Below are 27,799 nucleotides of genomic sequence, written 5' to 3' on the forward strand. Positions count from 1 at the left end.
ATCCTACCATGGGCAATGACATACTTATTAAGGTACAATCATACTCGCCGAAACCGGTTTGGCTCAGTGGATAGAGCGTCGGCCTGCGGACTGAAGGGTCCCAGGTTCGATTCCGGTCAAGGGCATGTACCTGGGTTGCGGGCACATCCCCAGTAGGAGATGTGCAGGAGGCAGCTGATCGATGTTTCTCTCTCATCGATGTTTCTAACTCTCTATCTCTCTCCCTTCCTCTCTGTAAAAAATCAATAAAATATATTTTAAAACAAAAAGGTACAATCATACATATCTATTGTACAAATCAATAAAATATCCTTTAATCATCACTGTCACAAACCTATTTTTACAGTTTAGTGAAAATGTCATTTTTGGTGACTCAATTATGATCTCTTTATCTGCTTAGTACCATGAAAATAGCTATTTCAGCTACCATTCTGAAAACCAATATAGTTAATTTCTGGAATCAAAGCTGAGATAATACTGTTAAAAGGTAAACTGAGACACATTAAAATTGTCAAGAGTTTATGTGAGCAAACATTGGTTAGGATTGGGCAGTGCCTACCAGGGAACTAAGGGAGAAGTTTTAATAGAGAAGATGCGGAAGTAATTTGATTGGCTGTAGCTTAAGTAGTTGCCTTATTTGGGAAATCCTTGCTGGCTGTTTGTGATTGGTTGTTCCTAAGTTTAACTTTCTTGGATTCAAGTGCATTGATTCTGGCTTAGGTTTTGGTTTGCTTATGTAGGTTTCAGAGCATTACAGCCACCTCAGCCTAACTGCCTCCTTGTTTAATTATTTTAGCAATATAAATTTAAAAGTAAGATGCAACTTTATTTCTATTTTATTTCATTTGTGTTAATGGCATTACATTGCTGATATTTAAAGAGAAATGATAATAATTTATATGGATAGAGCATTTTATGTTACACAAACCAATTTCCCATGTACAAATTACGTTTTATTTTTATCCTCACTCTATTCTTTGATAGTGAGCACTTATAAACCAGTAAAGCCTTTTTGTGCTATCTAGGTGTGTTTCTGGTTTTGGCTCCCATATTCATCCTATATTGTTTCATGGTTGGTGAGAGCAGCTTTCCCTAAACTGACTTCAGGTCGTCAGTTATTTCAGGTCCTCAGTTATTTCAGAAGCTCAAGCCAATGGTTTTACAATCTATTTTAGTGCCCTAGTTTTCACAGGATGATGTTCTAGAAATAAGTAACATTGCTTCCCAGTCCTCTGCTCACCTTCTGGGCTTGACCTTAGCAAAAGGTGTTAAAGCCATGGTTTTACCGCAATGGCATTTAAAAATACTCTTGTGCTCAATACTCTAAGCATCAAGATCGGAAAGGAGACAGATAATGAGCACATTTAAGTAACGCTGCTGGCCTTGGTGGTGAGAATTGGGAACCAACCCCAGGCCATTTCTTCCTCTGTATTCCAGCTTGCAGCGTTTTTTTCACTCTGTTATCAGTTTGTACCAACATCTCCTCTCCTTCCAGTTCCTCTTTCCAAGTATGCAATAGGAAGGTGCTCCTTTCAAACATTATTCATGACCTTCCTGTAGTGAGAGTCTATTTCTGACTTCTTCCTCAGGCCAGTGTTGATTAGAGGGACAATAATAGATAAACTACATTAAAATTCACCTCTGATAACCTGCGCTGAACTCTGTTCTAAGAAACTTTACATATATATTACCTATTTAATATATTTTTTTTAATTCTGTGAGGTAGGTACTATTACTGTCTCTTGTTTAAAGATGAAGAAACTGGGCCCAGCCAGCATGACTCAGTGGTTGAGCATAGACCTATGGGACCAGGAGGTCAGGGTACATACTCAATCCTCAGTAGGGGGTATGCAGGAGACAGCCAATCAATGATTATCTCTCATCATTGATATTTCTATCTTTCTCCTCCTCTCTCTTCCTCTCTAAAGTCAATAAATGTATATATTTTTAAAAAGATGTAGAAACTGAAATCCAGGGAGGTGAATAAACTTGACCCAGAAGAAAAAAGTGGTAAATGTCAGAGCGAATATTTGAACTCAGGAAGTTCAGCATCAGAGTCTAGATTCCTTTCCCTCGCTAAGGTGGTGGCACTAAATGACTTTAAGCAGAGAGTTGTATGGGAATCAGATAAAGCAAAGGTAAAGTAAACCTAATAGTAGCTACTGAGTGTTTGCCATAAGTGACACAGATGCTGCTGCTGCTTCTCTGCTGCTGCTGATGGTTCCCCTGTTATTGCCGTGTTGCCTGTGACTGCACATCCTCTCACTCAATCCCAGGGCCAGTGCTGTCCTTGCTGGCTGTGTAACTATAGGGAAGTTCCTTAGATATGGAGCCTGAGTTTCCTCCAATTTCCAATGAATTGTATGGGACCCATAGTGTTAGAAATGGAATTTAATCAAATTTACAAAGATATATTTTAAGTACTTCCTTGATGCAAGATATTTTAATAGGTGTTTTGTAGAAGCAGTTCTTATCCTCAGTGAGTTTAACTGAGTTAATATGGCAAGCGTTTCTAAGCCATTTCTTTCCTAACTTATCCTTGAATGAATTAGCTACAGAGTCTTTCCTTGCAGTCAAAAAAATACACCTTTCTACTATGGGATTGTAACTGACCAGTGGTTCTAGGTGCTGTGCTATGAAATCCATCACTGTGTGGGTGCAGAGGCCACAATTTCCAGTGGCCACTTCCAGCCAGTGATATGTGGCAGCAACACTTGGTCAGACCTGCTCCTGGGAGCTGGGAGACTCCACTGACACGACCTTGACAAAGGGCTCTCCATCAGCCTCGTTAAACTTTCCCACAACTGTCCTGCAGACTAAGATTTCCACGCAGTCTCCCTTCCTTCTCTCTCCTCTTCACTGTGGCTAGACCTGCATCCTAGGCAGAAGGTACTCCTACAACTCTCACGTCTTCTCGATTTTCCCTTAGAGACATTTCTCCTAATAGATTTCCTGCATGTCTAATCTCATTTTATCATTTGCTCCTCAGAATTCATGAACTCTCACACCTGTTGTTCGGACTTCAATTGTACAATTACAAATTTAAGACAGTTCAGGAATAGTTTCATGGATAAGAATGAATCTCTAGGCAGAAATAAATTTGTAAGGTCAGCTTTAAAAATTGCTCTTCACTGGATCTTTTTAATTTGATGAGAGACTAGTCAAATAAACATTTCACCTTAGCCTAACTGAAATGGCAGTAGAATAAATTTGCCAATGGTTGGTCATCCAAGAAAATATCCTGGTAATCAATTTTCTCACAAGGTCTGGGAAAGGAGTGGGCTCAGTAAACTATGATCTCGAGGTCAAATTCGAACTGCCATCTCTTTTTAAAATAAAGTTTTATTGAACACAGCTACACTCATTCATTTATATGTTGTGTATGGCTGCTTTCTCAACACAACTGCAGAGTTGTGTAGTTGTACCAGAAACCATCTGGCCCTCCAAGATGAAGGTATTTACTATCTGGCCCTTTACAGAAAAAGCTGGCCAAGCCCTGCACTAACATACAAACTCCTAGAGATCATGGATTTTGTCTGTCTTCTTCACTGTTCTATTCTTAGGATTTAGAACAGGACTTAGTACACAGTAGGCTCTCAATCAATAATGACTATATTAACTAACATTAGTCCTTTAATTTCTGTAGATTTCAGCCCAATGTTCCCAAGCCCAAAGGCACTGTCCTAAGGGTTGTGTATGGATAGTCACAGATAGGTGATGGATCAGAATAGGACTTTGAACAGAAGCAAAGACATTTTTATTGACTAGGAACACTGGATGAATATATTCTCTCTGTACTCTGAGGAACATGACAAATTTGTCCACCTTCCTGCCTCACAAATGCTAGTTAGTGTTGGGGTGGGGAGAGGGAAGAAATCAGATGCTAAGACAAGCAAAAGATCTCACAGTAATTTGAACGAAACCATTTTGATAGCAGTTGTTATTGACTGAAGGGAGGTACCTTTCTTAGCCAGAGGGAAGCTGCTTGTGTATAGTTATGTGAGCCTATGGCAGAGAACTCAGACTGGAGTCAGAATACTGGGTTCCATTCCACTCTACTGTTGGGCAAGTTTCTTCTACCCACAATTTCTGCATATAAGATAGTAATATAAGTACTATCTCTACTAAACTTAATAGCCCAGTGAGTTTATTATTATACTAGAGGCCCAGTGCATGAAATTTGTGCATGGTGGGGGGCGTCCCTCAGCCTGGCCTGCACCCCCTTGCAATCCGGGACCCCTCGGGGATGTCTGACTGCCAGTTTAGGCCCGATCCCGCAGGGCCTAAACTGGCAGTTGGACATCCCTCTCACAATCTGGGACTGCTGGCCCCTAACCACTCGCCTGCCTGCCTCATTGCTCCTAACTGCCTCTGCCTGCCTGCCTCATTGCCCCTAACTAGTCCCCTGCCTGCCTGATTGCCCCTAACCCCTTGCCTGCCTGCCTGCCTGCCTGATCACCCCTAACCACTCTGCCTGCCTGCCTGATTGCCCCTAACTAGTCGCCTGCCTGCCTGATTGCCCCTTACCGCCTCTGCCTTGGCCCCCTGCCGCCGCGGCGTCGTCCAGAAGGACGTCCAGAATGATGTCCGGAAGGTCGTTCGGCTGTCCTAATTAGCATATTATGCTTTTATTATTATAGATTATAAACACAATATATATTTATTGATAATATAAATATAAAATATTACATAAAATAATTATATAGAATTAATTATATATTATTATATTATCATAGGTAAGATTAACAATTATTCTGTAAGATTATCTAATTTTCATACTTAAATTTCCTCAGTTATTCTACCAAAAATTTATAGGCATTTTATTTTTTAAGATTTAATAGTCTGTTTTATTTTGGAGCAATCTTCTGTTTTGTTTTGTTTTCTCTTGAGATTTTTGAGAAACTGGGTCAGTTGTTTTTTTTAAACTGTCCCATATTCTCTATTTGTCTGAATATTTTTAAAGATGCTTTTTAATGTACTCTTCCATCTCTCATGGTTTCTTTTAACTGGAAATCAGGTTCAATTAGGACCAGCTGAACATTGTGGTGGGCATACCCTGAGGAATTGCTGATCACTTCCTATTATATCTCATCAGCAGGCACACAGGCCAGCTTGCTACGCTCTCAGTGATGCTATTCTAACTTGGTTAGTTAGAGTAGAAGCCTCCTTATCTCTTCATCCTTATCGCCCACTTTCTCCTTAGAAATGAACAAATGACCTATAGGATGGTACTTTGTCACATTGCCCATCATTGACCAAATACATTATTTCATCGATTTTGTAAAATGGTGATCTCCTAACTATCATCATAACTTGTGTTATATTTTTCATTTGGAAAAAAAAGATTAAATTAAAAGGAAACAAATCTATAATGCAAGGCTGATTTTAAAGTTAATATATAGGTGAAAGAAATTTTTGTGTGGAAGATTTTCTTTTTAAGAAAGATCAGAGGCACTTTTTAAAGTATTAAAGGGAAGCTGGCTGAAAATCTCCAGCTCACTTTCACTGAGAAACTAGAAACTTCTATTTTAAATTTCTGTTTATTTTTAAAAGAAAGAACTAATTTTTTATACTTCATAAATCCTTAGTTTTAAGTTTTAAATCTTCCTTACCGTCTTGTATATTCTGGAATATTTAAGCTTTAAAATTGTCTAGTCAGGGCTTGTTTCATATATTTTTCATCTCTTTTCTCCTTCCTTCCTTCTTTTTTTTCCTTCCTCCCTCCCTTCTTCCTTCCCTCCCTCCCTCTTTTCCTTCTATCCTCCCTCCCTCCCTTTCTTCTTCTTCTTCTTTTTTTTTTTGCAGTGTTGTGCTTTTGGAATGTGTTTAGGCTAAAAAGGAAATGACTTTTGTCATTTTAATGGAACACTTAGATTATTGCTAAGCAGCACGTTCCATAGATGCATGGCAAGAAAATGGTCAATTTATCATAGTTTCCTGTACAGTTCTTTCAGTTGCTCGCTTTTGAACTTCGGGCCTATTTTAATAGATCAGTGGAGAGAGCTGAAATAGCACAGCTATTGGGTCAAGGTGATGGGGAAAGAAGAGAAGGGAATGGCATTTGTGCTCAACACTTAGCCTGGATTTCTGAGATTGGCCCCCCTCCTTCTTCCACATTCAGATGCTGCCTTAGATTTGGGCTGTTATCATTGAAGTCCAGCTTGATATTCACGTGACCTGTTACCCCCTCTCTGACCATTATCCAACTTGAATAACTCATTGTCTATGGTCTAGCATATTATTCAACAAGTAGCTCTAAGGGCCCCAGGATGCCAGGCCCATGCTGGACTCTGGAGGTATGGAGGGCTCCAGGCAGAGTAGTCCTGCCTCTGTACAGCTGACATCCTCATGGGGAAAAAAGACAGCAAATGAGTGAATGGACAGGATGATTTCAAATAGTGACGATTCCATAAAGAAAATAGAACAGGGTGACCTGATGGAGGATGATAGGGGGGAGGGGGAGTTACTTTACAGAGAGTGGCCAGGAAGGACCTCCCTGAGCAAGACCTGAATGATGAGAAGAAAGTAGGCATGCATCTGGGCATTCCAGGCAGGGAAAACGGCAAATTCAGAGGCCCTGATGTGCAAATTAATGTGGCATGTTATGGTGGCAGAAAGGAGAGGGATCTGAGACGTGAGCAGGGTCCTGATCATATAGGACCTTGTAGGCCAGGCAAAGAACTTTGGGGGTTTGCGCTAATTGCAGAGGGAAGCCATTGGCAAGTTTAGCACAGGAGATGGAATGATCTGACTTTTGTTTTCACAGAGATCACTCCAGCTGCTCTATAGCAAATGGATTCGAGTTAGGACAACCTAGAGAAAACTTAGGAGCTGTAGTAGTCTCCAGACTCAGCATAGGCAGCTTCATTTTTTGCATATGGAGAAAAACAATTTCTGTCCTTTGTAAAATTAAAATTTTGGTATTTCAGAATATCAGGAAGTGTTATCTGAGAATATGATGAATAAGGAAGAACATATTTTATTTCGTGGCATATGATAAGCTTGATTCAATGAGACAATGGACCCTTTGTTTATTCAATATTTACTGTTTTCTCTGTGACCACCAGTGTCACCAAAAGATACAGCTGTTTCATCCCCTATGTAATTATTTGATAACTATTTCAGTTAATACACACAAAAACTTGCCTGCACAAAACTATGTTTAATAATTGAAAGTTACATTTTGTATATCACAGTCTTTATATTCTCTATCATTTTACCCCTCTGCATTGTTACTAACTATCTTCAAATCCTAGGTCTTCTTGCTTCTGTTTTCTCTCAAATGAAATGACTCAGAATAGTAAAATATGTTTTAAAACTCTAAAGCACTCCACAAATATAAGTTTTAATAGGTTGTAGTAACTTTTAGACAGGCTTTCAGATCCATACTCATAACAACTATGTAACTGAATCATATCCCTTAAAATTTTTTTAAAGTGCAAATGCTCCATCTCACTGTTGTCTTCTTTATCCACCCCACCCCAATCCTGTACCCCATGCCCAGCAGCACTGGGACTAGGGTGAGCGGAGTGAAAGAGAGTCATGCAAAACTGAGTCATGCATATTCAGGAAGAGATCCTTTTTATTTTAAAATGATATTATGTTCAACATGGATTTTTTTGGCTTTAATTTTGCTCTTTCAAAATGTTGTATTAAAATATTTTTATCTTGATTACTGAGTTTTTTGACACCACCTTATAGTTTGCAACTGAAGTAATTGCCTCTCTCTCACCCTAGTCCCTATCCTGCTCCCCTAAATATTTGTCTCCTTCCTCCACAACTTCCTATAGCCCAAGCCCAACCCTGGTCATGTCAGTCTATTTTTAAAAGGTTTTCTATGTGCATTTGCATAGGTTTAGATCTGCTATAGAATAAGAAGCTGTAGCAAAAAATGGGATGGTTGCAAGTTTTCAAGTGACACGGGAGCTTTAAAAATGAATTATACCTCTTCCTTGACCTTTTTACCTCCCTTAAGGAAGAAGGGGGTGGGGGCAGGACAGAGATAGGGAGGGACAAGGACATTGGCACAGTTTGAAGATATCTTCTAGGACTGGAGTACATGGTGTTTGCTCAGAAGATGACTGTGTTTGGGTTCAGGACTCACAGAATCATGTTAAATTAAGGCTCAGCTAGCAACGTGAGTCTTCATGATTACAGATGAGTCAAATATTTACAATTTCCAGAGGACCCACTGTAGTGCAGTTGAAGAGAAAACTACAGTCTATCTTCATTGTGACATGGGTTCCTGGTCACTTCACCTCTTCAGGTTAAGTCCCCAGGATAAAGTAGTTTGCCTCTCCCTCTTCTTAGTTTTCTGTATAGAGCATTAAAATTAAAGTCACACTATCTGTGTTTGAAATGCAGTTCTTCCTTTGATTCCTGTGTGGATTTTAGCCTCTTGCTGAACATATTTCCTCTTTTGTAAAGTGATAATGATAATTCCTCCTTCAACAGGTGCCCAAATGATATCTGGAAGGGCTGACATGACCTAACATAGGTGTTCAATAAATGTGTGATCATGAACCTGGCTAAACTATGTCATAAAATATTTCTAATTGGTTTCTGTAAGGTGATAGATCCAGGCAGGCATATATTACATTCCTATTAATTATTCTTAATTATTTACAATATCTAAGACTTTGTACTAAAACTCATTTTTCCACTTGTAAATATTGATGATAATATGTATAAAGCAACTAAAACAGTGAAATATCTAGGGATTCAGGACACAAAATTTTAAATATGAAAATAGGTTTAACAACTCGGTTTTTTCATTCAATTTCAACCTCAATTTCAAATAAATATAATGTTTGAGAGACATGTAAAACATTAATTTATAGGATGTAGACCATTCAATTAAATATTCTGGAAGAAATTTTTAATTTAAAAGAAAATACAACTAAGTAAAAACCCAAAATAATTGTTTTTACTCTTTGCGATGGAAGTCTGAAATGTTTTTATCTTTTAACCTCAGATGCTAAATCAAACATCCCGACTTGAAATACAACTGCTGGAGAATTCGTTATCAACATACAAGCTAGAGAAGCAACTTCTTCAACAGACAAATGAAATCCTAAAGATTCAGGAGAAAAACAGGTGAGAATTGCTGTATTCCAAAATTATTTAAACATGACTTATATCCGCCACCTCTCTGTTTAAACAACAACAACAATAATTTGAAGTGGTTTGGGAAAAGTAAAAGAAAAGGAAAACATGGGGCCAAATTAATTTTGAGTCTAAAAACAAAGGAGAGCTGTCTGTCTCTCTCTTTCCCTCCCTCCTCATATACCCTGACTCTGGATCATTTTGCAGTTTTTGTCTTTCCATCATGATTCTTGATATAACACCTGGTATCATTTCCTACTGTGGAATTCTCAACATGGAATGTTCTTTTTTAAGGGAAACTGCTTAAAAGTTGTTCTCTGTTCTGCTTGGCGGGTATGGCTCAGTGATTGAGCATCCACCTATGGAGGTCAAGGTTGGATTCCCATTCAGGGTGCATGCCCAGGTTGCAGGCTCGATCCCCGGGGGGTCAGGGGGGGGCGTGCAGGAAGCAGCCCATCAATGACTTTCTCTCATTGATGTTTCTATCTCTCCCTTCCTCTTTAAAAGCACTAAAAAATATTTTTTAAAAGTTATCTCTATTCCATCAGTAAAGCTAAGTCGTGTTTGGAAATCCACTGCTGCTCAGGTGGAAGAGGCTGCCATGCGTCCCACCTCTCAAGGAGTCGGACTCCTGACCAAGCATATACTAGTGCATGGCTACTCCGAGGAACTTTCCCCTCATTGATTGCTAACTTCTATGGATAATGCAGGGTTTCCTCTATGTATAAGTCACACTATTTATTGTTAATGATGTTTTTTCAGAACTATAACAATTCCATTTTCTAGCAACAGAGATATTTCACAATAAACTCGGGGATTCATGTTCTAATTAGAAAATCAGTTGTGTGCTCCTGCTGACAAAAGCATATATCTTTTATTCCTGCTCTACACCCTTTCTTTTTGACCCTCAGTCATGACATTCCCTCATGTGTGGTTTCTGGGGGTGTTTTTCTGCTGGTGTGCTGTATCTCCTGACAGTTGTCCTATCTCTGTAGTTGTCTGTGTGTTCCTGTTGAAGGATGCATTGTGTGCAATGGAGTGCTGGGGGTATATCTATTCTTAAACCAGGCATATTCTTCCATGAACCACTTAGAAAGAGAGTTTGTCTTTTTAGGAACCAAAAGTACCCATTTGTGATATATAGCATACTTTCCCTATTCTGTTTATTGCTATTGTTATTTTCATGTGACAGAATTAGAGGAACTCTGCCAAGCACTTTCTAGAGCAATAAAGAAACTTTGGACCCCGGCCCATTCAAGTGGGTAGAAGGTCAAAGTCAAATATGAAGCTGTTTGATATATTTTAAAATAGCTTATTGGTCATCCCTACCTATTCCATAAATGAATTAATCCTCCAAAAGAAAAAGAAGCAATTTCTACATTGAAGCATCTCTGAAATGTAGGAACAACATGCCTTCAGACAGCCAGGTCTGGTTTGGATCAGCTAATACACTTTGCAAAGGCGATTATCTAAATTAAGCTTTGCTTCCTCCCCAGGGAATGTCAGTGGTTGTGTCTGGGTGAGTGACTTACCAGTTTGAGTCGGATGGGGCCGTAGCTGCCATTTGTGTGAGCTGGCCCTTGGGAAGGCCCACTGCTTCTTTGGCAAAATAAGGAGGAATATTTTATGAACAGGATTATACTACATGATCATGCTGAGAGGTCCTGCTGATTTACATCCTGACAAATTAAATGCATCACTTGTAAGGTTGCAAGTGGATTTTGGGCCTCCTTAGATTCACTTCTTTATCCCTCATACAGCAAAAGGCACAAAGCAGGAATACATTTAACATTTTTTCTACTATTTGTTTTCCTAACAATCTAGTGGTAGTGACACCAAGAAGCTTCCTTCCAGTTTGCTTTCTTTAGGATCTTTTTTCTTTTGTTGGATGCTAATTCAACACTTGGTTTTGTTTCTTACCTCAAGGAAACAGCACTTGGAAGGAAGAGATGAGTAACTGGCCCATATAATTGCAATTATACAACCAAGAACCCAAGAAATGGGAAGCATTAATACTTATCTTACACACAGAAGGTTGGTTTGACCACAGAATGTGACATATAATTGTTAACTTCTATTGGATCCCTTCAGTATGTTTCCTGCCCACTTCTGCTCAAAATAATAGAAAAGAGGGTTGAGCAGGGAAAGATGCCATAATGCAAATTCCTTCAGCTGAACCAAATATATATATATAGGTATTTTGCTCTAAAGGTTTGGTCAACTGACCAGGTTTCAAGGCACCTGCCCATCTCTCACTTAATCCCAACTTCTTCCAATGTGGGAGCACAGCCAGGTGAAAATATATTCCAGAAGAAATTCTTCTGCCTCTCTCGGCTATAACAGGAAGGGACATCAACATTCCATGTATACAAAGATGGAGCATTTGGATTTTCTTGATACTTGTGTTTAATAAGGAGAGTGAGGACTAAGGAAATATTTAGTAAGACCATCCAGAGTGAAGTGAAACTACACATGTCATGGTCATTCTGACATAATTTTAGCAAAACTATCTGCTGCCCACCTATCTAACATCTGTGCCAGGTGTATTAACATAGTGTAAGCATGCTATTTCCTCCAACTAATTCTTCAAAGCATTTATTATTATTCCCATTTTATATATAAAGAAACGAATTCACATAGGTCAAGTAACTTGCCTATGACCAAACAGTTAGTGTATGACAGCATTAGGGTTCAAGTACATGATGACACTTTGTCTTAATTATTAGAAAAATATTTTTCCAACATGATGCAGCTTCAAGATTAATTGATGTGGTTGTCAACTTTTCCTCTTAACACAAACAAATATAAATTTGAGGAAAGGAGTAGGCCAGTTATTTCTGGCCTATTGCTTTATAGATCATTATTTATTCCTCCTAATACTGGAGTAGGAAATATAAACTATTTATTTTACCTTGGGAATTTACGGAACTTCTTTGACAAGCCTCATCTATCTTCTAGCTGGAGTTTATAGAAAGTTATTATGTTAATTAATTTAAATGATTGAAGTGTGTATAATTTCAAGATACTGAGTTATACCTTACAAACAATGTATTACAATGGCATGATAAAATATTGATTTTTTAGTACCTAATCTGACCAAAATAAATGAAATGTTAAATCACAGTCTTATTCATTAAAGCTATCTTCCATTTGATAAGTTCTTCACAAAATACTGAAGTAAAGTCTTTCTTTTAGCATTAAATTAGATTGAATTATGTTAGTTGTATATAGAAGGGATCAAGGAAAAGTATTTAAATTTATGCTGCCCTATTCTATACATCCTAAATGGAACACCTACAGATACTGATTTAATAGAATATATTTTTCTCCTCTCATGCTTTTAAAAATGAATTTAATGCACATAATTTTTTAATTTAAATTTTGTTAGCCTTAGGATGTGACAGTGGAATAATTCTGCATCAAACTAGAAATCTAAGGGCATTCTTAATTCTTTCCTTGCTCTGATTCCTTACAACTCAATAACGACTGTTGGTGCTCAGTTGCATCTCCTAAATATTTTTCCAATTCATCCTGTTCTTTCTGTTTTCACTGACTGTGTCTTAGATCAAACTCCTATTAATTCTTTTCTTAGCCTTTGCGGTAACCTCTGTGCCTTAAGGCTTACTGCCTCTCAAACCTGTCACCCAGAGCTCTGCCACAGCCTTCTTTTCAAAACCCAAGTTGGATTAATTCCCCCTTTTGTTTAAGTACCCCACACACTAATTCCACCCAACTTTTAAATCTCTAGACAGCATCTGCCAACTCCCTAATGATTCTCTGTACTGACTGAAGAAAGCTCAAGTTCTTTAGCATAGAACCTAGTCCTTGATCATTGTAATCCAAATTTTACAGCCTCACATCCACAGGCCTTCTTAAATTTTATAAAGTATGATCTGACAGCTAAGAGTATGAGCTCAGAGGCCAGACTGCCTGAATTTCACTTTTCCTTGATCCTGTTAAAACCGACTCTGCTACATATTATTTGTGTGACTTTCAGCAAGTTACTTAAACTCTCTGTGCTTTACTTCCCTAATTTGTAACATAAGGGTGATGAAAATAGTAGTGCGTGGACTTGATGAGAGATTGAGTTAATGCATATAATGCACTGACAACAGTGCCTGACGCACACAGTAAGTGTGAATTATGCCAATTGTTAGTATCACACTGGAGGCTTGATGTTATTTCAGAAATAATGTTTCACTTATCTGGAATGCCCTGCAGTTCTTTTTCAACTCACAAATTTCTGTCCACCCTTCAAACTCAGATGTTACTGCAGATGTTTTCCCCTCCAAGAACCCTCCTCTGACTCTGTCAAATAGATTTATTCATGACAACTTATATGATAACTCTGTACCTTGTTTTTTCCCCTATTATTTCACTTATCCAATCACATTGTAATATGTGTGCGTGTGCGTGTTTATCTATCTCTCTACTATTAGGGTGTGAACTTCCGGAACACGAAGGCTGTGTTTATTTATCTTCATCTTCATGCTCTCAGGCACAATTCTCTACAGAAAGTATATATAGTATCAAATGCTTTTTGAATGTTGAATGAATGAAGAAGTGGTAAATGTTCCAGTAGTTCTATCCCAACAGATGTCATTCTCTGTACACACACACACACACACACACACACACACACAGCTGAAAAATATATTTTATGTAGTCTACATTAAATATCATAAATATATTAATTGTTCTTAACATAGATAAAATAGAGATAGTGCTTTAACCATTCTGCATCCCCAAAAGCCCATTGCATGGCACCTAAAATTATCAGCCCACATTCTGAGGTTCAGTAATTCAGCCCAATTTTTAAATCTCTAGACAGCATCTTCTCAGGCCATTCTAGATTCATGACTGTTTACCAGATATCTCTGATTAATAAAAAAGTAACACACTTGATTTAAACATTAAATTATGTGGAAGTGTAACAATTGAAAATCAAAGTCTCCCTAATTCCATATCTCCATCACCAGCAACCCCTACAAAGAATCATCAACAGATTAGCAGATTGGTGCTTATTCTTTCAGACTTTTTCTATGAATGCTAAGATATATGTAAGTATATAGAGCATACATATTTATGTGTGTTTTCACAGACTCACACCCCCACACAATTGCACACATACACAAACAAGTACATGTTTATATGATGCACGGGTACAGATTGTAACTATTTTTAAATGCTGAGTTTATTTCTACTTCATAAAAATCTATCATGAATATATTACACATGTAACTATATACAGATATTTCTCATTCATTGCCATAGATGTACTATAATTTTACATTCTCCGCAAGAATGCACAAGCTTCCTAATTTCTCCAAACCTTGCTAGCCATTTTATTAATCTTTTCTATCTGAGAGGTTAGCTTGTGTGTCTTTTCACATTTATGACCATTTGCATTTCTTTATCTCTAACTAGCCTTATCTTTGCTTTATTAACTCATATAAGCTCTGTAATGAATGCTAAAGTTTTTCATGTATGTAGCAAATATTTTCTCTAATCAGTCATTTATTGTTCAAACTATTTTTATAGAAATATACATTTTTATGTCATGAAGTGTATCTTTTATTTTCCTCTTGATTTCTGGCTTCTACAACATATTTAACTTATCCTTATTTACTCCAAAACTTTAAAACATTTATCTGCCAGTGTTCACTTGTACTAATCTATACTTCTGTCCTCATTTGAATCACAATAATTAACTTCATATTTTAAGAGAGAATTTGCTTTGTACAAGTATAAATTGAAAGTGTAAATTTAATCTGAATTTACTATATACCCTCTTTGAATGAGGAAGAAATATCACTTTTTTAAATCCTATTTGCAACACAAGTTGACACTACATTTTCAAAATAAAAGTTAAAAATGGAAACATCTGTAAGTAGGTCCAGACAGATAAAATGAGAAGATTTCTATATTTTCACATCTTCCCCCTTGTCTAAGAGCTATATTTACACACATAGAGCTTAGGCAGCTGTCACCGCTGTGAATTCACTGGCTGCTATGTTAAGAACTCTATTGTGGGAAACAATTTGAAAGGGAGAGCTTTTTCTGTGAAAGCTTCAAGATGTGTTCAATGATTTGAAATATTTCCAATAAGATATGTGGGAGGGGGCAAGCTGTGGACTGAGGAGGAAAAGTTAACCAAAAACTTTAAGTAAGGCTTTGTATACACTCAATTAGAACCCTTTGCTGAGGTTCAAGACCTAGATCATTTTGTTTATTTTATTCTTCGTTAAAGTGCACCTCTGCCTCAAGCTAGAAGTGAAGTGCCAAAATCCTATATATGTCTCTTCTCAAAGTGTTTGCAGAAAGATGGGAAACAGGAAGTCCTGAGGATCCTGTGAGAAACTCTGTCTTTACATTTGTAGCTCGATTTGTATATTAAGATGTAAGTGCACAGTTTCTTAAGTTGCTGTTCCATGGAACACTAATTCCAAAAACTGCATCTTAATAAAAAGTGTTTATTTAATCTAGGCTTCTCAATAACTTAACACTGGAACTCATAACCAATAAAAATACGAATGTACTCTAGAAAACACTAAGCTGGAGTTTGGGATCAGCATCAGGTTTTAATTATACATAGAAACCTAAACTAAACGTTTTGCTAAAGGCCATCATCACAGAAAATATGCCTTTGCTTATCTAATGTTAGGACACTGGAGCTGTAATGTCTTTCAGATTGAGTTTTACATATAGAGGCGTTTATGCCTATCTGAGGTGAATAGGGAAAATGTAAGAGAACCAATAAAAGGCTTCAGGACAAAATGGGATATGATCCATATATTGAGTAAGAAAATTAAATTTAATGGCAGAACTATTAAGGCAGAGCAGTGTTTAAGAAAATGACAGTTGAGATTAAAAAGAAAACCTGACTTGGCTAAGTCATTTGTTTTTTATACATGTGAAAGATGGAAATGTTGAAATATTGTGAAAGCAAATTCCCAGAATAACCAGATGGAGAGCAGCAAATAATAAGGAGATGATGCAAAGGTAATGCCTTGATTCCTCATAAAATGTAAATGGATGATCTCTCCCCCTCACCCCCACTCTCCTCTACCTTCCCTCTTAGGTTTGATCAACCAAAGGACTTGTATGCAAGCATATAAGCATAACTAATGGACACAGACACCAGGGGAGTGAGGGCATGAATGGGGGGGGGGGGATGGAGGGATAAGGACACATATATAATACCTTAATCAATAAAAAATTGTAAATAGGTGGAAAAAGGTAAAACTTTTATTATTCTAAGTCAAAGAGATGAGACTCGAAGGCTAGTTGTCCCAACACTGGGATGTTGTGGGTAGATTTCTAATTTGATGAGTTAGAAGACAGCTTTTTATTTTGGTTCTGATACAGTGTGTGCACAGTTTTGAACAAAGTGTTTCAGATTATTACCTATAAAGTGAGACTTGTAATAGCTACTCACTCCATATCTCTATATTGCTTTCAGAATCAAAGTAGATAAGAGTTTTAAAATACTACACAACTATAATGGTATATTTCAACAATGTAATTAATAAGAAGACATAGCATATGCATTTTTCTGGCAAGAAAGTTTTGGATTCAAACCATTTTGGAAATAGTGAAGAGGAAGGGCTGACTTCCCAAGTAGATAATAACCAATGGATGAGAAGTATCAAAAGCAAATAGTTTTTTGGAAGCCAAATATAAAGAGAAGACAGAAGGGAGGGATGAGCAATATCAAAGTAAATGGAAGGGTCAAGAAGAGATCAGTCTTGCCTGAAGAACTTTAAAAAGTTATTATTATTATAAAGGTTACACCTAACAAATAAGGTTAGTGGAGAATTGCTAGAGTTCAAAAGTTATTAAAGGAATTCCATATGAAGAAATGAGATGAGAAAATAATGGGAAGAGATAAATAACTGGTAAGACCTGCCATATGGAAAACATTGTCATAGGTTTCCATGCCTGTTATTTTTGCTTATAGTTTACATGCATATTATTTTTATGCATATATTTCATTTCAAATTCTGTGCCATGTCTGTGATGCAGAGCAGGCTTCTTGCTTGTATGAGCAACCCCTTCTTTACATGAATAGCTATTTTAAGATGACAGCTATGTTGATGCCTTTTGATACCTGGTAGTCATGGTGCATTAAAGGTTGTTTAGTGAATTGTGGAAACTAATGTTCCTTCCAGCATACTAAATGTATATTCTTTTTACTTAGGAAATAGATATTCTTCCACAAATCAGTGTCCAGAATTGTTTTCTTTGGCACCAGGATTTCTTTGACAAACTTTCTATTCACAGCTCTTTCCAAATTATCCTGAAAAGCAAAACAAACAAAACTCCTTTCTTGACATCTCAGATAGTGGCCATCTTTATATGTCCTCTTGATGAGCAAGAAATGCATCCAAAGTAGAAAGTGGAGAAACATTGGTGCAAATATTTTTTATAGTATTATGTCTAAAATTGTTTCTTATAGCTTCTGTTACTATATTTGAGGTTTTCTTTCTAAAAATAAACCCTTAGAATAGGAATAATAGTGTCATTTTACATTTTGCATCGTGCTGAGAGCACTATTGGCACTTAGAAATACAAATTATAACTATAGCGTGTTATTTTCCAAACCAGAATGTTACCTACTGAGTAGGAAGACTAAAAGGCCAATGCTCATCTGACTTCAGGAACAAAATAGTGACTTCGAATTTTTATGTAGTAGTATATGACTATAGCATCCACATGTTGATCTTTAAAGTATCATCATTTTAATAGTTAATTATGAGGTTTCTTGGTGTATATTATAACTTATGAATTTAAAAGATAATTTTCTTATAAGTCAATTGACTCTATGTTATGGACATCTTGTATCTTATCATTGTCTTAGGAGAAATGAAAATAATTTTAAAATAAACTGAAAATGAATTATGGTTAATTCTCAGATCTGAAGGCCAAATATTAATGGGCACAAAGAAAACCTCTTCTGACATCCATAGACGTACACTAATCACTTAGCCATTAGAAATATGTTTTGTTTGTTTTGTTTTTCAACCACCAAGTTTTCCAGCAGCAAGTATTGACACAGAAGAAAATGCTAAAAGGCTCTGGATCGTACCTATCAGTACTCCTTAGAGATATGGTCTTTCATCTTACTCTGATTTCCTTGCCTAAATTTTTCATTTCCAAAAACATTTTAAAAGATATTAATGATCATCACATTTTCCCCAAATCACTATGTCAAATTTGCTTAAGGCTCAGTCAGGGTTGAGCACCCTTCACTGTTGTTCTGTAGAAGGAACGCAACTCAGAATAGAGGCCTGCCTTTGCTTTTCTTGCACAAGTCACAGAGCTGCCCTTCCCAGGTCTCAATGCAAAATGTTCATGTGTGAATCTGGGAAGGGTACCAAAGGTGCTGTAAATTAATAGGGTCTTATACTCAGAAGCATCCAGGTGTTTTTCAGCCTTGGTTCAACAGGCCACTTTCCTGCCACATTCTGGGCCGCATCCTCTTCAAGGACAGATTTGCTGGCAGAGATCTGGAATGCCCATGAGCAGTTCTCATCTTCACACTTAATCTGTGTGAAAGATCATCAGACCTTCCAGCTCATCTCCCAGTATATGGAGTTGGAAAATTCGGCTCTTCAAACATGCTCTGTTTTATTATTTAAGTATTAAATTTAAAACATTCCCTAGTGTCCCTTTTATGAAAACGTATAGAAATGATTCAGTGCTGTATTTCTCCAAGGTAAATTAAGTGCCCAGTCTGGTATGTTACATTTGGATAACACCTTGTAAACTAACAACTGGTGGAACCTTCTGAAAACAGAACTGAGAAAGCTGAATAAGGCTTTTCCTCTAAGGAATACCAGTACATTATACACTCTATAAACTGTAAATGCTTTTTATTTCCAGTCAGTTGCTAGGGTCCAAGAGTGCTTCTGCATTCACTGTCATTTTAATGAGCAGTCTGCAAGGGGGGTATCCTCTGAAGAGCCCGAGAGAAGGTTCTCGGTGGAAGACTGCATCGCCCTGAGCAAAACATCTCAGGTCCTGTTGTAAGACCAGGCCACCAGCTGGTGGTCTTCCTTTTTGGAACCATTCATGTGGTGGTTTTGAAATTGGTGGTGTTTTTAGGGCTCATTATGAAACTTAGGTTGAAAGATAAAGTAAGCTGATAGTGGAGCAGGTATCAAAAATCCCAAGAAAACTAATTCATTGTGATTTTACATAGCTTATTCTCTGGTCACATGGTTTCTGTGTGGATATTCTATTCCCTGAGCCCACAGAACTGTTGTGAAATTTAATCACTGTTAATGTTTTAAGAATCCCAAATGAATGAAGCAAAGTAAGTAAAAAAATAGTTTCTCTGTTTTGTCCATACTTTTTTCCTGAACTTTTCCTCTCTCTTATTAGAACTATTGCCTTAATGAAAGTCAAACTGTATACAACTTGTCCAGACTGTAATTGTTTGGGTCCAAGTCAGCTACCTTGGATATAAGATAAACCCCAGGATATAAATTATAGTTAGGAAACAAAAATTACTCTGACAACAATTGGTCTAATAATTCATTTGACATGTCACTTCTATTATATATGTAATATACAAATATGTATATTGTGAATCTCTCACAAAATATTCCTATGGTGAAATATCTAATTAATATTTATAACTAAATAAACATAAAAACTAGTGGGATCACAGTTTTTTGTATAGCATTTTTAAAACTAAGTCTTTTCTTCATTCCTTGTAGTTTATTAGAACATAAAATCTCAGAATTGGAGGGAAAGCACAAGGAAGAGTTGGACACCTTAAGGGAAGAGAAGGAGACTCTCCAAACCTTGGTTACTCGGCAAACATATATAATCCAGGAACTCGGGAAGCAGCTGAACAGAGCGACCACCAACAACAGTGTCCTTCAGAAGCAGCAGCTGGAGCTGACGGACACAGTGCATAACCTCGTCAACCTGTTCACTAAAGAAGGTGGTAAGAATTTCTTTCTCACTTTGGGGTAATAAATATGTTATTTAATATGGTGCAAGTACATATTCAATATGACTTTCTGTGTTGCATTGATTGCTGTGGAAAAGCAGCAAAAGAACTTTATTTTTAGAAGCATCTGACAAAGTGTGCACTGACAATGTTCTCATATTTTTAACTTCAGAGCAAGTTTTCATAAGCTTGAATTTTTGAATTCACAGTATCTTTCTAAAAGAACTGTCTAGTTCCTTCTTTCTCTCTTGGTCTTTTTTAGCCTTAGATAAAATTTATGACACTGTGACAGACAAATATTTGGTGTTGTGGTGTTAGACAATTATATAGGACAGAAATTAGTCAGTGTTAAATATTAGGTAACAGTGACAGAGTTTCAGGAGGGTTCCCATTTTAAAACTAATATTAATTATTTCCTGGAAGCGGGGGTGGGAGGGAGAGAAGAGTTGCCTGTAAAGAAAGGGAGATATAGATGTTTCTAAAAACTATTATGAGGGGACAAGAATTTTTGTTACTAAAAGTCTTTATTAACACATTATAAAACCCGTATCACTAATGCTTAGTTGTGTGTGGAAAAGATGTAACCAGGGCATCTGGGCATATTTATTCTGGGGTGTCTTTGGAAATAAAAAAATTCAATATTATTAGAATGTCTGGAGCTATTTAACCATTGGAAATATTGCAGGCCTGTGTCTCATTCATCCCTCTGTCCATCCATCCACCCAACAATTATTGACTCAGTGCCTGTGTGTACTTATCCACTTTAAGCAGAACCTCTCCTGAACCTCAGGAGAGCTCTTCAAAGTTTGGAGCTTAAGGTCATCTTCTGTAGTTTTGCTTGCTAATCAGCCTTTCCCAGAGTGGATGGAATGGTAAATGGTGATGAGTGAAAGAGAACACCACTTACATCTGAAAGTTATGATTCTCATGAAGTTATGGCTTAGGAGAGCCAGTCACGTAATGATTCAGTGTGCATATGCACTAGACCCAAAGTGGGGCCTCCTTTAATTCAGTAGTGGACTTCAGCTCTATGAAAAATTAGCTCAATTCCATACGTTCGTGCATAGATATGGATGCAGAAGATAACTCCATATCATGATCTTGTTTTAAAGACTTTTCATATTTCTCTATTATACTCCATTACCTTGAGTTACATCTCCTTTAGATAGTCAACACAAACCTTTTCCACTCTCTGTAAAGAATATCTTTTAAACAGTGAGTTCCCTGAGCTCCGTCAGGGTGTGCTCAGAAATGAGACTGGGAAGGAAAAACCTGCTAATGAGTCCGAGCCTGCCAAAACCTTGAGTGAGAGCCCACTGGAAGGAAAGCATGGTAGGATTTTGCCAGGGAATTTTAATAGAGCTCATGAGTATTTAGAAATTAAGTATTAATATGAGACATATCTATTCTCATATTGAACTGAATACATTTGGGGAAAGATTGAAAACATATTTTTCTTATCATCCTGAGACTTAAAGCACATGGAGTTAAGTAGTTCTGTTTTTTTCATGATGTTAGAAATATCAGGCCCTGGTGATTCTCACAGAGCTCATATGTCTGCCTACTTATCATAACTTTACTTCTTCTCTGAGTATTTGTCTAATAAATGTGGCTTTAAACTTTTAGAAGCTGGGGGATGACTTCAAAATTAAAATTCTTGGCTAGGTTTGGAGTTTGGATGCAACATCAGGCAGCCAAACATCTGTTCAATTCGAGAAACATTTATTGAACAGTTATGATGGCACTTCTGATAGATGCTCAGGGTCTGAGGAAAGTAACCGTGTCTACTCTATAATATAACATATTAAAATATAATAATAGAGACAGAAATTGTCTAATACTTCAGATCTCTAAATATTTATTTTCTCTTTAATGAAACAGTTCTAAAATAAATAACACCCACTCAGAGTCTGAGAAAAGTAACTGTGTCTATTCTATGATATAACATATTAAAAATATAATAATAGAGACAGAAATTATCTAATAACTTCAGGTCTCTAAATATTTATTTTCTTTTTAATTATACAATCCTAAAATAAATTCTGATTTAGCTACAGGACTTGTGATCTTAATGTAAGACTATTGCCCTATTTTCCAATTCTCATAATCACAGATTTTATTTGTTTCTTGTTAATCTTTTTATAAATCCCACAATTAAGTATTCTAAATATTTGGTTATTTAAGGACTCATAAGAGACAACATGGAAAGTGATTCTCACTAAGGCCTCCACCAAGATTTTAATTCTTTGTATATCATTATTTTCACTGGCACCATTATCTTTAGTTATGGTAACTTTAAAATTTTAAATGACTAATAGCATAATGCTGGCTAAATATCAGTTACTAAAATTAACTTCTATTTTATTCTAATTCTAAAACACATAAGTAAAACCTTTCCCGACTTTTATGACAAAAAATTCATTTATCAAATGGATTTATTATTTATCAAAAGATTTTATGTAAATATTCTGTTTTTTAAATTTAAATATATTAAAGTATGTCTAAATCATTACATCACAATAAATGCATCAATTTTCCAAAATGTGTATTTTTCAAAATCAAAGAGTAGGTTCTTGAAATTTTTTCCAAAAACATTATGAACTGTGTTTTAATCCAAAAAGCCAAAAATTTTAATTGACCCTAAGGGTCCTCTAGTTCCAACTTGACTCAGTTATTTATGGAGACAGCCTGAATGTAATACAAGGCAAGGGAAGATTTTTTTGGAGTTTTTTCTGTCCTTGGCAACTAATTTAACTATTATGAAACCATTTCATCATTTATAAACTCAGTAAAATTGGTCTACTTCACAGTGTGATAGGGAAAGGATTATATTAGATACTGCATATAAAAGCAAAGAGACTTATTAATCTGTAGTTCCTTCCTTCCCCTCCAAGTGACAAGATTCAATTAAATACAAATTTATTAAGTGCTATCTATAAGTAAATTTTTTTTCATGGAAAATGTCTGAATATAGTGCTCTAGAATGCCAGACTACTATCATCTAAGCACCTTCTTTTAGCCTCAGTTTTTTAATCTCTGAAATGGGATCATAACACACAACTAATGAGTTTGTAATAAGAGTTAGAAGAGGTTGATATAAACACTGCCTATCCATAAATAGTGCCTAACTATAGTGTAGTTATGTGCTGCATAACAATGTTTCAGTCAACAATGGACCACATGTATGACTGTGGTCATAATGGAGCTGAAATATTCCTATTGCCTAGTGATGTTGTAGCCATTGCAACATCATAGTGCAACACAATACTCATGTTCATGGTGATGCTGGTGTGAAGAAACCTACTGTGATGCTGGTCATATAAAGTATACCACATATGGTTATGTACACGACAGAATACTTGATAATGATTAATAAATGACTATGCTACAGGCATATGTATTTACTATACTATATTTTTAATTGTTATTTTAGAGTGTACTCTTTTTACTTATAAAAAAAGTTTGCTATGAAATAGTATGTTGGCATATAATGTTTATGGGGTCTCCTGATTGCATCATTTTCTTTTGTGCTTGATTTGATCTCATGTTGTTTGGTTCATTATAACCCCTAAGCATCAAACTCCACTGCTGATGTTGCCATTAAGAGGCCACATTGAGTAATTGACATAGAAATGAAATTAATATAAGGATTATGAAAGTGGAAAATCAGCAATGGGTAATGCTCACCAGTTAGGCATGTCCGATTCCACCACATCTACAATCTCGAAGAACAAGAATAAAATGACAGAAGCTGTCAAAGAATCTACTTCATCGAAGGCAACAAGACTAACAAAAATTCAAGAAGGGCCTGTATGAGGCAGGAAGAAACTTCTAATGATCTGGTTTGGAGACTAGGCACAGAAGCATGTCTCTTTAAGCTCCATAATGATCACAGCCAAAGCAAAAGGTTGTTGAAAGAAGAGGTTGGACCTGACCATGATATTGAATTTACTGCTAGCTCTGGGTAGTTTGAACCACTCAAGAATCATTATTTATTAAATAATGTGCAAGTGAGTGGTGAGTCTGCGAGTGCTGATGTGAAGGCAGCTGAAGAATGTTTGGAAACTCCAGATAAGCTGACTGTGGAGGAAAATTACTTGCCAGAGCAAATATTCAATATGGATGAAACTTCCCTGTTCTGAAAATGGATGTACAAAAGACTTTTATTCATAAAGAAGCCAAGCCAATACCCAGCTTCAAGGGATTTAAGGACATGCTAAGTCTTGCTTGGGGACAACGTTGCAGGCTACAGATTGACACCCTTTGTGATCAGGCACAGTAAGAACCCAGGGCCTTCAAGCATATCAATAAGCACATATTTCCAGTGTGCTATAGAAGGATAAGAAGTCTTGCATGACCCAGTCCTTTCTCCAGGGTGTCCTCCTAGATTGCTATGCCAGTAAAATGGGAAGTACGGTTTGTGGAATAACATACTTTTTAAGATTGTGCTTATTGTTGATAATATTTCCAAACATTTTTCTTTTATTGAGGATATTTATCCCAATATCAAAGTGGTTTTTTTATCTCTCTACATACCACCTCTTTGATCCAACCAATGGATCAAGGAATTATGGCAGCTTTAAAGGAAAACCTTTGCCTAAGCTGTTGATGCAACTGAGGAAAACACAGATGCAATTGTGGAAGGATTACTACATTTATGACTGCATCAAGAACCTTGCTTGGGCCTGGGGTGATGTCACCAAAGAGTATGAATGGCATGTGGAAAAAAGACACTGGAAAGGTTCATTCATGACTTGAAAGGATTTTCCATGGATTAAGAGATTTTGATGGCAAACACTTCATCCTGGGTGTGGATTAGGATGGCATCAAGGATCTCCTAGAGGTGGATCCAGAGGAACTGGTTAATGAGGAGTTGTAGGAACTGGAACTGAAATGCAGTGGCTGAAGAAGACACAAGAGAAAAGGGAAACTGCAGGAGAAGAAATAGAAGAACCCCCAAAATTCACAGTGAAAGGTTTTTGCAGAAGCTTTTGCAGACCACAATAAGCTTCTTAAAAAGTTTGAAAAGATGGACCCCAACACCAAAATGATTTTATTAATAAAGAAGAATGTTCATGGTACATTATCTGTTTACAAGCAAATCTATGATGAGAAAAATGAAACAAATCTAGCAAACCACCATAGACATATTTCTGAAAAGAGTGGCACTCCTCAAGAAGAGCCTCAGGCAGGCCCTTCAGGAGGCGTCCAGAGGAAGGCACGGTTATCACAGGAGGTGAGGGCTCCATGCACGTCACTGACCCTGAAGGCCTCCCAGTGGGACGAGATGTGGAGGTGGAAGACAGTGAGTGATGTTGAAGATTCTGACCATGTGTAGACCTCAGTGTGCCTGTGTCTTAGTTTTTAACCAAAAAAGTTTAAAGGTTTAAAAAAATGTTAAAAATAGAAAAATCTTATAGAATAAGAATATGAAGAAATATTTTTGTACAGCTGTACAATGTGTTTGTGTTTTCAGCTCAGTGTTACTACATAAGAGTTGAAAAGTTAAGAAAAAATCAAAAGTTTATAAAGTAAAAAAGTTATACTAAGCTAAGGTTAGCTTCTTATTGAAGAATGAAAAGCATTCTTTTATAAATTAAGTGAAGCCTAAGTGTACACAGTTTATAAAGTCCACAGCAGAGTATCGTAATGTCTGAGGCCTTCACATTCACTCACCACTCACTGACTCACCAGAGCACCTTCCAGTCATACTCACTCCATTCATGGTAAGTGCCCTGAACAAGTGTACCATTTTAAAGCTTCTATACCATATTTTTACTGTACCTTTTCTATGCTCAGATATGTTTAGATACACGAGTACTTACCATTGTGTTACAATTGCCTATCGTATTCAATATAGTTACATGCTGTACAGGTTTGTAGCCTGGGAGCAATAGGCTGTACCATCTAGCTTGCGTGTGTAGTAGGCTATCCCATCTTGGTTTGTATAATTGTACTCTATGATGTTCACACAATGATAATATCTCCAGGAGATGCATTTTACAGAATGTATTCCTATTGTTAAGCCATGTATGACTGTAAATGCTCAAAAATTGTAATTGTTTTTATTTTTATGCTTGCTGAAGTGCTTATAACTCACTAAAGTCATATGATAAAAGCATGCCTAGAAGTGTTGGCTAGAAGTTTATCTTTTCCCTGTTTGGACCAGGAACTATAAATCTATCTTTGTGTATAGGGAGTATTTTTGTTTAGTTTAATAGAATTTCTCCTACCAAAACATCTTTATCATGAGATACATTTAAGCTAAGTACAGTTAATATACACTTCTTCCAAAACAATTCACCAAACTTTCTTCTTCTTGTTTCAAACAGACAATAGTGGTGTCTTAGGCAAACAGTCATTTCAAACTGAATTGCATCCGCTTTGCAAGACTTCGGGTAACACATTTATTTCTGTCTAACCTTTGACTGCCAACATTTGCTCACATTTATTCTTAGGAACATTACCCATTAAAGAAATATTGTCTATTGCCCTCAATGTTACCATAGCGTCAACACTTAGCTGATTGCTTCATGCTTTTGGCAATTCACAGTTAATGTGGGAATTAAATAGTTCACACTGATAATGACATGGAAACGAGGTTTGGACTTCTTTGGGGGAAGATAATGACTATCAAACATTCACCAGTCATCTATGTACATAGGTGATTAAAATATCATCACATATGTTGAACACACACAAGGGAAACATCATATTATGTGATCACGAATTTAATTACTAGCAAAGCATAAAAAAGGAAGGACAATTTTTTAAAAGAAAATGTCATTTAGGCTCTATCATAAAATTATGTGCAATAATTATCTTACTGTCCAAATCAGCTTGGAGCATACTTCTGCTATACCAAGATATGATTCATACATTTATCCATTCATTCAAAAAATAGTTATGCAATGAATATTCTGTTTCAGATTTCCTTCTGGGGATAAGGGTGTTCATCCATTTTTATTTCACAGATATTTGCTGAGTTCCTACAATATACCAGATACTGTTCAGAATACTGGGAAGAGAGGAAAGATGTAATTCAGTCTTTGGTTACAGGGAAACTAGAGTTGGGAGGGGAGAAAGATAGGTGAACAATTATATTCTCTATAACTATTAGCTAGAGGTGAGGCCAGGATGCCAGGGCACTAGCAAAACATACAGGAAGAACATTAAAATCATGGCAGAGACAGAAGGACCGAGGGCACACTCTCGCCTCTCTAGAGTCTTCTTGCAGATTTTGTTAAATGTTTGTTATGATTCAGGCATTGCTTAAGCTTTGTGTATTAATTTAGTTTGTCCTCACACCAACAGTATGAGGAAACTACTATGGTTGGTCCAATTTTATAAATTTGACAGAGAACTTGAGCAGTTTGTGTGAGGATACATGGCTGGAAAAGATTGATCCATAATTCAAACATAGGCAGAGTGGCTTTCATGGGGAGATAATGACTAAGTTTTCAAAATGAAGAAGGCAGTGTATGTGCAGAGCTCAGATGGCGAGGAAAGGTAGAGTTGGTGGTTTTCATCAGATTCTCAAAAGGATCTCCTAGGAGAGAAATGATAAGGTCAGTAGCAAATAGGGGCAAATGGAAAGGCAGGTGGAAGGGGAATTTGTGAACAAAGAAGAATTAGAATCAATAAGAAATAATGACTTATCAGAAGTAGAGTTAAACATAACTTCCAAGTTTTGGGTTTGAGTAACTGAGGGGATGTTGATGACATCCTTAA

The 27,799-nt window shown here is 36.7% G+C and overlaps 1 protein-coding gene across 2 annotated transcripts in view; it reads left to right on the top strand.

The window, feature by feature from the left end:
* Nucleotides 1-27,799, top strand: part of ANGPT1 (angiopoietin 1) — a 237,599-nt gene that overhangs the window by 140,179 nt on the left and 69,621 nt on the right. The window contains exons 3-4 of one of the 2 annotated variants that reach the window (XM_006093322.3): nt 8,975-9,096; nt 19,830-20,062. In XM_006093322.3, the coding sequence (XP_006093384.1) occupies nt 8,975-9,096; nt 19,830-20,062 (355 nt within the window). The remainder of the gene's footprint in view (nt 1-8,974; nt 9,097-19,829; nt 20,063-27,799) is intronic. The other variant, XM_006093323.3, reaches the window with a different exon arrangement.

The sequence above is a fragment of the Myotis lucifugus genome, unplaced genomic scaffold, assembly GCF_000147115.1.
Source record: "Myotis lucifugus unplaced genomic scaffold, Myoluc2.0 scaffold_114, whole genome shotgun sequence".
NCBI lineage: Eukaryota > Metazoa > Chordata > Mammalia > Chiroptera > Vespertilionidae > Myotis > Myotis lucifugus.